Source organism: Canis aureus, chromosome 26 (assembly GCF_053574225.1).
Source record: "Canis aureus isolate CA01 chromosome 26, VMU_Caureus_v.1.0, whole genome shotgun sequence".
NCBI classification, from domain to species: Eukaryota; Metazoa; Chordata; class Mammalia; order Carnivora; family Canidae; genus Canis; species Canis aureus.
The window spans coordinates 42,097,250-42,108,888 of NC_135636.1; the positions used below are offsets into that span (position 1 = coordinate 42,097,250).

The window sequence follows — 11,639 nt, forward strand, 5'->3', positions numbered from 1 at the left end:
AAGATCTATACATACAAAGCTCAATAAAACAAAACAGTATCAAAACTTCGGATATAAGAAATATAACCTATCATAGGACAATATTTCTTAGCCTTTGTAGGGGTCCTAGGCCCCTCTGAATTTGACGAAAGCTAAAGAAGTTGGGCCATACCGTCAAGAAGCTGGACTTTATTAATCCCCAGGGTCACTAGGCGGGAGCCACAGAAGGCTCCAAGTAGGAGGAGAGATAAGGCCAATCTCCTGGGTAACCTTCAGGGTGGGCTGGGAAGGATAAGAGGCCAGGTTAGGGGTATGCAACCATAAATGTCTCAGGATGCAAAGCCAGAAGCATTTGCTTAGAGCAAATACTGTGGCAGAACATTGTATCAACTTTTTTTTTTAATTTTTTTCAATTTTTATTTATTTATGATAGTCATAAAGAGAGAGAGGCAGAGACATAGGCAGAGACAGAGGGAGAAGCAAGGCTCCATGCACCGGGAGCCCGATGTGGGACTCGATCCCGGGTCTCCAGGATCGCACTGTGGGCCAAAGGCAGGCGCCAAACCGCTGCGCCACCCAGGGATCCCCCTTGTATCAACTTCTTATAGGCCCAGGGTATGGGAAACAGAAGGAATGTTAAGAGATTTAAGGCAGTGCATATTTGCATGACTGTGGTGGTAGTTTTCATTTTCACAAAGTGACAAAAACAACTAGCCTGTACACAGCAGGGTTTACGTAAGTACTTGTTGAAAAATCCAAAACTGGAGTTGGAGGTGAGGCTAAAAAGGTATGCAAACTCCATTTAAAATAAATAAGCACAGGAGCACCTGTGTGGCTCAGCCAGTTAAGTGTCTGACTTGATTTCAGCTCAGCTCATGATCTCAGGGTCTTGAGATCAAGCCCTGTATCTGGCTCTGCACCGTGCATGTGGGACCTGCTTAAGATTCTCTTTCTTTTGCTCTGGCCCTCACCCTTACTCTTGTTCTGCCCTGCCCCCCCCCCAAAGCACAAAAGTCACCCATGCTTGTATGGTATACTGACATAAAAGATCTTTAGATGTCACAAACACACAATCACAAAGATACTTGGTCTACCATTCTTTTTTTTTTTTTTAAGGTTCTATTTTTAAGTAACTCTACAGCCAACATGGGAACTTAAAACCCCAAGATCAAGAATCTCATGCTATACTGACTTGAGCCAGCCAGGTGCCCCATACCATTCTATTTTTTAAATGTTCATCAGAGCAACGGCTAAATTATCTCCCCCCACACACAAAAAAATTAAGAGTACACTCTAGAGACAATTCTATAATCTCTGCACAGAGGTTTAAGAACACGACCTGGGACCAAGTCCTCGCTCCACAGCTTCCTAGCAATCCAGCTGTGTGACTATAGCAGTTACCTCGAGCCTCAACCAATGGGGACACCTTCATTCCTGTCTCTATGGGCGGCAAGAAGAATCGATGAGATAAAACCTGTAAAGTGCTGTGTGTAATATCTGGCAGAGTAATTTTTCTATCGAATCACTTTCATTAGCACGTTGTATCATTCATCATAAAACGAAGACCAAAACCCTCACTTGATCCCATACCCTTTTCTGCTACCGTCTCATTTCTTGGTCTCTTCTTACTTAGCAGAAAAACCTCAAAAGTGTTGTCTAGACTCCTTGTCTGCCATTCCTCACCTTACTTGCACCTACTCTAGTCAGCCTTTGCTGTCTAGCCACTCACCGAAACCGCTTTGGTCAGGGGCACCAGAGGCACCCTCTAGCCAAATCCTGGGCAGAATTTCAGCCCCTAACCCCCCCTTCCTAGAGCTCCAGCAGCAACTCTAGGGGCTTCCCTGAGCCTCAGGTTCTCTTCCTACCTCACTGGCTTCTAGGCCTCACCTCCCTAACCTCCAAATACTGGCTGCCAAGAGATTTTACCCAGACTAAGGAGGCTGGTGGTGACTTTACAATTTACATTTCCAATTAACTGACCCCCTGAAATCTCAGTTTAGATGCCTACGAGGCCTCTCCAACTTAAAAACACTTCAAAATAGAACTCCCTTGTACTCCTCAAAAGAAATAGAAAAAACAAAAACACCCCCCCTTCCCCCAAAAAACCCCAAAACCACCTACTCCTCTAACTCCGTATATGGCACAAACATTTACCAGATTGCTCTGGCCGAACATCTTGGAGTCAAGATGAGAAAGCTTTCCTTTACATCCCATACCCAATCCATTTCCAAATATATTCCAAATATGGTCATTTTCGCCTTGTTCACTGTGATCGCTATAGTCTGTGGCCCCTTCAGCATCCTAATTGGTTGCTAAGCCTACTGACCTCTAGTCGCCACAGTGAGTTTGAGTTTTTACAAGTTCGCTCCAGTCACTTACTCAGCCCTCCACCCACCTAGCACTCACCAGAACGCCTTATCCTGCCTCCAGAGCACCACCTGTATCCCCAGCATTTCCCACCACCCTCTCCCGTGCTCCTTGTCCTTCAGCCACACCACCTTTCTCTCTATTCCTGAAAGAACTGGCACCCTCTCTCTTTGCCTCACCCCGGGGATTCTCTGAATGGCTGGTGGGCTGGCTCTCTTCCTCACTAAGGTTGAATTAATTTCCCATTCCCTTATCTTGCTTTGTTTTTCTTCATAGCAATGGTTACCACTTGACATTTTAAATATATTCATTTCTCCTTCATTAGTTGTTTACTCTCTCCCACCACCTGAATATAAATAAGCTCCATGAAAGTAAAACTTCATCTTTTTGTTCACTGCCAAATCTTCAACCCCTCAAAGAGTGCTGTGTCAGAGTATGTGCTCAAATGCTTGTTGACTGAATGAATGGGTGGCTGGGTGTTAGCGAGGGATCTTCTTTCAGAAAATATAGCATGGAAACATTCATAGCACTATTAAAAGAAAGTCTTAATATTAGAAAGAGTATCAAAGTATGGATTTTAAGTAGCGGAAGGTATGTTATACACGGAGTTCTGAAAGATCTTGAGAAGTAGAAATCTTAATTTTGAAGCCAGGCAGTTTACAGAGGTCTTCTCAGAGCACTCCTCACTCATATCCCTTTACCCTCCTCACACAATGTCTGTGCTGGACCTTTTCTTTTTTCTTAAAATTTTATTTTCTTTCCTTTTTATGGTCTGACTCACTCCCAGAGCTTCTCGAGTTAGAGCTGTGACTCATTCAATCCTGCCTCCCCAGAATATGGTATGTTACCTGGCATACAATGGTACTCAATAAATGTTTCCTGATTGAAGAAACAGCAGTAGCTCTTCCTTTGCTACCATAAACTCTAACATGGTCTACTGTGGCCAAAAAAACTGAACACTGATATCATGATACCATGTAACTGAGATACCTAATGTCTTCTGAGATAATTAAAAATGAGTAACAAGTTTTATTTTTTAAATCAACTATGATAGAGACTTTTAGGGAAACCTACATTTATTTTTTATTTATTTATTTATTTATTTTTCCTACATTTTTTTAATGAGGAAAAACTTTTTTTGTTTTTGTTTTGTTTTTTTACCTAAATCACACAAACCAAAGGATTCTTCACTACAAAATGAACTGTTTCATAAAATATACATAAAAGCATGTTACTCATATTTTACACCCTTTAGAAACTGTACACAATGTTAATACATCAGTATTTTCTACAAAGTAAGCACATTTAACTCCAAATGGCCTGACTACACCCTACTGCTAGAACGTCCGGGGACAAACCCAAATATTGGTGGAGTTCAGGGGCGCCTGGCTGATTCAGTAGGTGGAGTGTGTGAGACTCTTGATCTCGGGGTTGTGGAGTTAAGCCCTAGGGTGGGTGTAGAGATTACATAAAAATAAAATCTTTAAAAAAATATATAGACTCGTGGAGTTTCAGAGATCTTATAGATCTTATATCAGTCACAAGTTAGGACTTCATATCATTCTGAATAGAGAGTATAGGTTTAAAATCATGATACCTTAATTTTAGCAAAAGATTTCAGTGAATATATTTAAAAATTAAATCCACACATGCCAAAGAACAAAAAGCATCACAGATCAGAAAAACTTAAGAATACTCCAATGTACGTTTAATTCCTATGGCACTTTAATCCCCTGAATCAATCTCAATTTTAAGATTCCTAATATTTGTGTGTGAATCTGACACCAAAAGGCAGCTGGAAAAGCAGCTTCAAGTAACAGACAATACAGAGGATGTAAAAGTGAACTAATGTTAATCTTAGTAAGCTATTAAAAAAGTTAACTATGAAAATGTTAAGATAACTTCACCAAGGTGCTAAAATACCACAGTAGTCCAAGATTTCTTGAAAGAAAATATTTGTCCTGTTACTTCAGAATTCCTTCCAGAAGGATTTTTCCTGGATCTGTGTCAGTATCAAAAGTCAGCCAGTTATTCTCCTGGCTAAATATAAACTGAAAAGTCAGCAGCTGCAGGATATTACAAAGAAAATACAACAACCAGGTTGAAAAAGCATGAATATTTGATAGGGTTTTACACCATGTCATAGTAAAACATTTAATGAAGTACTCTGAAACACAGCAACATAGTAAAGTATTTGTGGTACAAAATGGATGGGAAGCCCTTTAAACACCTTTTGGGAAAGTCACGACCACAAAGCAGCCGCTACTGTAGCACGCCAGTCCTGGAAAACCCTTGCCTGGCAGGACCTCATAGGTTTTCTCTTAAAAAGAAAGTTGCCAGTTAAAACTGGTTTGGTTGCCCATTTAAGGAAGACAGTGAACTAAACTAGGAGTCTGGTGCTGCTCCCGTTTTGGAAAATAAGGAGGCCTGGAAAGTGATGTACCAGCTTCAAGGTTCCTGAAAAGTAGGTATAAAGTCAGGGGCAGGTAACTTTTATTCCTGAGCAGTGGTGAGCGCAGTCTGGCTCCTATTTAGTCTCTGCCCAGAGGAGCAGAATCTTTCTCTCTTCTACAGCAACTGTCCTCCAAGGATGGTCCCCAGACCTGCAGCCTACACATCACTTGGGAACTAATTAGAAACGTAAATTCGCAGTCCCCATTCCAGAACACCACAACACACTACAGAGGTACTATATCTGGAACCCTAAGGGTGGAGGCTCGCAATTGAACAAGTAATCCTGGTGATCTGGACGCTAGTTTAAGAGCTGCTGATCTAGGGGAAGAACGGTGGCAATCTGTCTTTACAGTCCAGACAATGGGACAACAAACAGCTGGTGACAAAATGCGAGGCCTTGGGTTTCTCCGACACTAGGGTGACCAAGGACCAGATTTTCTCTGACTGGGGTGGAGACAAAGAATAAGATGTGGGAAGCATATCAGGACAGTTACGGGAGAGGACCAAGTTAAGCCTATGCTAATGTCCCCCTAGAAATACCAACTTATCAGGATAAGAGCTTTCCTTTTTTGAAAGGCTGAAGAGTCACTTTTGCTTCTGCCTTATCAGATACATTGTTTCTTCAAATACATCAAATTTACATATGTGGCTATATCAAGGTGAGACCTTGGATTAATTCACCGCAACAGTCAATACATACTGAGCACCTACTATGCCAGAGCCTATGCTGGGTACCACAACATAGTAGTTCAGAACAGTTTAGAATCCTACCCTAGTGGAAAAGCACAGAAAACAAGCAAGAATGCAAATAAGAGAACTTCAGGTAAGGTGAGCGGTTTAGAAGAGAACAGAAGAGAGATGTGATAATGACTGAGAAGACTGTACTGAATGCGGTGGTCAGGGATGGCCTTTCTGCAGAGTGGAGACCTGAAGAATAGGAGGCAGAACTTTCCAAAGGGGTTAGAGCAAGAGCAGAGGTGTGAGTGATATCACAAGAGGAGGTCAGGGGGTGGGCAGGACTGAGACCAAAGAGGGCCTTCTGGGCCCCAGAGAGTATGACTGGATTCAAAGTGTAGGGAGATTATAGACTCTAAGGCTTTCTGCAGTGGACTGGCAGTTTTTGTTTTCAGTCTGCAAAGGATCACTGTTCCTCCTCTAGAGAATGAACTGGAAAAGGGTTAAGACTGGAAGCTGGCTTCTGCAGTCTTCCAGGTGAGAAATGGTTCTGGTTTGGCAGAAATGACAACAGTGGAGACAGAGAGGAAGATTTAGCATCTTTTGTTGGGTTATATCTACTGCATTTGTGATGGGTGGACAATAAGGAAAGGACCCTGAGAGCGGCAACTATCCACCCATAAAAGAACCCTAATTGGCCAAGTTGGAAATGTGTCAACAGACCTGCCAGGGGCTGAAGAAATGTGAGATGCCTAGCTGGAGAGAAGGCAATGGGGGCTGGATGATAATGTGGCCAAGAGCACATGCCCTGGAGCAGAACGGTACCAGGTTCTGTACCCTAGCTTTGCAAGTCACTGGATCTGTGCCCATTTCTCACCTTCAAGACAGTTACCAGTTTCAGAGGACTATGGTGAGGAGATCATTTAATTTGACTGAATTTAATACAATGTCTAGTACACAGCAGACCCTAGAAATGGACTTCAAAAATTAGTCTGGGGGTGCCTGGGTGGCTCAGTTGACTGGGTGTCCAACTCTGGATTTCAGCTCAGGTCATGATCTCAGGGTTGTGAGATCAAGCCTGTGTCAGGCTCCGCTCTGGGCATGGATGCTGCTTAGGATTCTTTCTCTCCCTCTAACCCTCCCTACCTTCTTAAAAAAAAAAAAAAAAAAGGTCTGAAGCCCTTGCGTGTAAATGAAAGCAAGGCCCTACTTTGTAAATGATATGAGGGGCTCCAAGTCCGGTGAGCAGAATATAAGGTATAAGAAAGAGCTTCCTTAAAAATGGACATCATACTCGTTGGACAGCAGATTACCCAGAATGGGACAAACAGTGGCCAGGGCTGCTGTAAGTCCCTGCTACAGCTGTCAGATCCTTCTCATTAAAGCCCGTTCTCTCACCAAGATTAAACACTCCAAGACCCAGGAAGAGAACATGCCAAAAATGCATGCCTTTCCATTTCTTTCCTATGGTACTGGAGCAGGGTGGAGAGGGAGGTGGAGCCAAACCCCCTAGGCTCTAGTCTGAGTGCCATCACTCAGCCACCCTTTTCCCTCAGTAATGCTGTGGGGACAAAATTTTCTCTGGTTCATGCGGTTGTGGAGTGTTGGATGAGATGACATAACAGGTAAGTCAAATTACCTGGAAACTCCAAAGTGTTTTTTTTGTTTTTGTTTTTTTTAATTATTTATTTATTTATGATAGTCACACACACACACACACACACACACACACACACAGAGAGAGAGAGAGAAGCAGAGACATAGGCAGAGGGAGAAGCAGGCTCCATGCAGGGAGCCCAACGTGGGATTCGATCCCGGGTCTCCAGGATCGCGCCCTGGGCCAAAGGCAGGCGCCAAACCGCTGCGCCACCCAGGGATCCCTCCAAAGTGTTTTAGAGTGTTACATGTTTACTTCACCAAATGTACTGCTCTGTACTTCACTGGGGCCTTTTGGAATTAAACAGAGGATTCCTGACTTCATATTCTGTATTTCGTTTTTATCAAAGCACTGTAGCTACAATCCAGGTGAGAGACAAGGGGAGGGAGAAAGAGAATGTGGTAGAGTGAAAAGTATGGTTTGAAAGTTACCATGAAGGGGAAAATCATAACCATCAAAATTAACCTTGGGACACCCTGAACAGAGTAATAGGTTGTACTGGACCAACCATCACCGGAGCAGAGTGCTCCAGCTGAGCACTAAGTATCACAAGGCAGTTCTCTTGAACACAGGGCCCACATTGTATAAAAGGCAGCTGGCTACAATCAGCACAAGATACTTACACAGTGAGACATACAGGAACAAGATCAACTTCACAGACTACAGGTTCTCATATCCCATCATCAGCTCTCTGGGAACACCCATGAATGGAATGGAAGACTACTTAACCTCCACTGCCCGTATGGGTAAAGTTGCATACGCCAAGTGTGTAGAGGAGGCCACTCTAGTGAATGCAAATTTAAAATTAGGCCCAGCCAGGGCTTATTCTTCTGGCACTCAGGTTTCTGGTTAACAGTCAGGGAAGACTGTAGGATGCTGGGTGAGAGGAAGGGCCTGCCAACCAAGGGCTTGCGATTCTGCAATCCTGGCCAAGGCAGGAGGAAGTCACCTGTCACAGCACTGGCATCTTGAGGGATTCTCATAGGCTCCTCACAGTACCATGCTCTAGGATCTATGCAGAATTCATGCACTGCAGAACCACGGGAGGTGGCAAGGTGTTGCAGCAAAGTGTAGAAAGCACTGATCTAAAAAAAAAAAAAAAAAAAAGAAAAAAAAAATCCCCTCCCCCCACCCAAAAAAAACAAAACCACCACCACCACCAAAAAACGAAGGCCAGGCCTTTACAGGAACTTGAACTCAAAGACTTCAGGGCTGTTTCCTGGCAACTAGGGGCATAGATTAATCAAGTGGCTTCTTCTAAACCTGACTAAGGAAGGCCTCAAGGTCCCTGAACAACCTGAAAGACTTCTCATGGTTAGAAAGCAGAGGCCTGAACATTCATTTTTATTTAACCCAATTATGGCCCTTCTGCTTCCACTCTCAGCACTCTGTACTCCTTCACTGCATAGAGGCACAGGTCAGATCCTGTCAATCCTCTCTTTTTCTTAAAGTAGGCTCCCTGCCCAATGTGGGGCTCAAACTCACAGCCCTGAGTTTGAATGTCACATGCTCTAACAACTGAGTCAGCCAGGCACCCTGTCATTAAGACTCATCCATTCAATGAATATTTACCTAATGCTACTTCATATTGGCCACTTTGAGGGCTTCCCTTCACACTTAATAAAACCTAAAGCCATATCTGCCCAACTTATTTCCTTAACAAGCCTCTTGTGCACACTATGGCCTTTTACCTGTTCTTTCAACAGACCGGGCTTGGTCCTGCCACAAGACCTTTGCACTCACTGTCTCTACCTCTCTTGCCTATGATATACACTGCAGGGTTGGCTCCTTCCATCATTTACATCAGTTCAAATGCCATCGTCTCAGAGAAGCCTTCCCTGATACTACTTTTATCACTCTGTATCACATCACACAATTTCCTTCATAGCACTGCTATCTGAAATTGGCTTAATTATTTAGTCCTTGAATGGCTTTCCTCCTGACTAGAATGTAAGCTCCTCAAGGACAGGGGCTATGTCTATCTTGTCCACTATTCACAGTGGGACATAACAGGCCCTCAGTAAATGTGTGTTGAATAAACAAAGGACTTTTCGGAAGCCCACTATTTAGAGCACCTTAAAGCCTGTTCTATGCTATCTACACCATGCCAAGTGCTTTTGACACTAGACAGGAGTTGACGATGTTTTATCTGACTGCATTAGCATTTATGAAGCACTCATCAATTGGCAGGGCTTCAAGAAGTTAGAATTAAGTAGCTGTTAAACCAGATTGTAGGTAGCCAATCTCAAGTGACTGCAAACTGGGCTGAGCTGCAGTATGACCATAATGCTGGCTGCCACAGTTACACTGTAGCCCCCACTTCACAGCAACCTGACAGGGGTGCTATTATGGTGAGAAGTTTCTCACAGCAGTCTGGCCTGACTCAGCCTCTCTCTTCTGTGGCAGTATCTTTAAAAAAAAAAAAAAAAAAAAAAGAGTTGACTCAGCACTATTCCAGCTAAAAATCAAAATCTAGGAAAAGGATATGTGGTCTCCTCTATGCTTCATCGGGGACCCCACTGCTCTAAGTATAAAAGGCAGCTTGTGATAGGTCATTTCAGTCTGATCCCCTAGAGCCAATTCTCTCTATTGCTACAGTAACAGACAAGGATGGTTTCTTGGGGGTACTAGAGGAGCAACACCCTGGAAAGAGGGACTCCCTTCACCCTGTTTCCTTTAGGTCACCAAGCCTCTCTTAACAGTGCTGATGCTGTGGCCTTAACTAACCAGAGGATTTGAGTACCCAGGCTCGTGGCCCTGCTTGCTTCCCTCATCATCACCCTCTCTGTGAGGACCTCCTTGACCAACATCCCTGGTACCTCAGGGTACAGCTCTCTCGCCATAGGGGGACATTCAGTCTTCCCCCAAATCCTGCACTTCCAAAATCTTTCTTGCCTCATCAACCCCTCTGGGGGACCTCCCCCAGCCAATCTTTACCCCTCCTCCTCGAGAAAGCCATCTGAGTCCATCCCCTGAGGTCCATTTGTAGAACGTTAACTCTGAAACAGACCCTTCAGGATTTGATCCTCCGGCCCATCCTAGGAGTGCAGAACAAGGAATCGAGTCTCAGAATAAATGCTGCCTCCCTCAAACCACAAGGCACTGGATGAACCTCCCTCTCTCAAAGTACAGCTCCCTTTATTTCCTCTTCTGCATCATGGAGATGGGGGTTTGTCCAGCTTTCCTGCCCCAAAGTCATCCAGAGTCTTCGTTTGTCCCTCTCCCCATGCCCATCCACTAAATGGGGAACCTCTGAGCTGAACCCACGTATCTTTTACCAACTTCCAAAGGAGTGCTAGGGAGTGACAATGGCCACAAAACAGACACTTCTAGAGGACGCTTCTCCCCCCCCCAAAAAAAAAGAAAGAAAGAAAAAAATCTCTGAAACAGGACTTTTTTCCTCACTCTCACCCACTGCATGGAGCTTCCTTCAGTTGATCCTCCTCAAGTAAAAGCCTGATGATGACGGGATCATATCCCTTTGGAACCTGAGAGATCGTTTTTCCCTTCTCACTTGTCCCGTTGGGATGCGCTTTGATACCCCTTCCCCCAGAAAAGCCACCTCAAGACGCCCCCTTCCCGACCAACACGGAGATTTCCTCAGCTGACCCCATCCCCCAAACTAACGCTGAAGCCGTCCCCTCAACCAATGCAGGATCCTCGGTCACCCCCCGAGACCCCGTTTTCTCCTCCCGTCCTCCCTAAGGGCTTTTCTCAAGTCCCTGCCACACGGACATCCCGGGGCTGCCCCGTCGCTCGGACCTCCAGCACCCAGTAAAGGACTCTCATCCGTTTCGGGGAGCCTTCTCATCCCCTAGGAGACCTCCTGGTCCCCGCCGAGCCGCCAGCCTCCGTCTCCTCAGGAATGCCTCGGGGCTCGCCCCTCGCTAGCTCCGGCCGCTCAGCGGCGCCTTGGGGCCGGTCCTTCCTCTCAGCCGGGCCCTCACGTCGCCCGGGGGAGCCTGTGGGCCCCGCCGCGCCGCCCACAGGCCCCTCAGGCCCCCGCCCGTGCTTCCGGCCACCGCCTGCTCCTCCTCCCCCCTCAGGCCGCCCGGCTCGCCACCGCGGAGCCAAGCGGACAGAGGTAACGCAGAGGCCCTGGTCCCGCCGCAGGACCTTTGCGGGTCCTCGGTCCCCGGCCCAAGCCCGCGCCCCCTTGGCCAGCCGGGCCCGGCGCCCCAGCTCACCCGAGCCCGTGGTGGCTGCCATCTTGCGTCGCTGTCGCTCGAAGGCCGGCCCCTTCTTCACCCCCCGCCCGTCCCCGGGCCGTTCTGCGCAAGCGTGCGCGCCTGCGCAGACGCCGCTGCTGACGCCCGCTCCGCGGACCGCGCGACCCGTTGCCGGGAAGGTTTTTTTTTTTTTTTTTTTTTCCCTGCCTTTTCAGAGGAAGGAAACATGATGTGCGTGCGGGAGGGCCCGGCAACCTGCATGTTCCTCCAGGCTCGGGTGCGAAGGAGATACTGAGGTGTTTGGTGAGAAAGGCAGGGGTGATCAGACTTGGGAGGAC

At 46.0% G+C, this 11,639-nt stretch overlaps 1 protein-coding gene across 13 annotated transcripts in view; it reads right to left on the reverse strand.

Annotated features, from left to right (window-relative positions):
* UBE2V1 (ubiquitin conjugating enzyme E2 V1) overlaps nt 1-11,426 on the reverse strand; it is a 31,076-nt gene extending 19,650 nt beyond the window's left edge. For 2 of the 13 annotated variants that reach the window (XM_077873551.1, XM_077873547.1), the window contains exons 1-2: nt 11,320-11,400; nt 10,070-10,170 (exon numbers count right to left, since the gene is read on the reverse strand). In XM_077873551.1, coding sequence (XP_077729677.1) covers nt 10,070-10,170; nt 11,320-11,341 — 123 coding nt within the window. In that variant the 5' untranslated portion in view covers nt 11,342-11,400. Of the gene's footprint in view, nt 1-151; nt 172-10,069; nt 10,171-10,543; nt 10,621-10,894; nt 11,113-11,319 lie in introns of those variants that run through there. The other 11 variants (XM_077873552.1, XM_077873558.1, XM_077873554.1 and 8 more) reach the window with 10 other exon arrangements.
* Nucleotides 11,427-11,639: the final 213 nt, after the last annotated feature.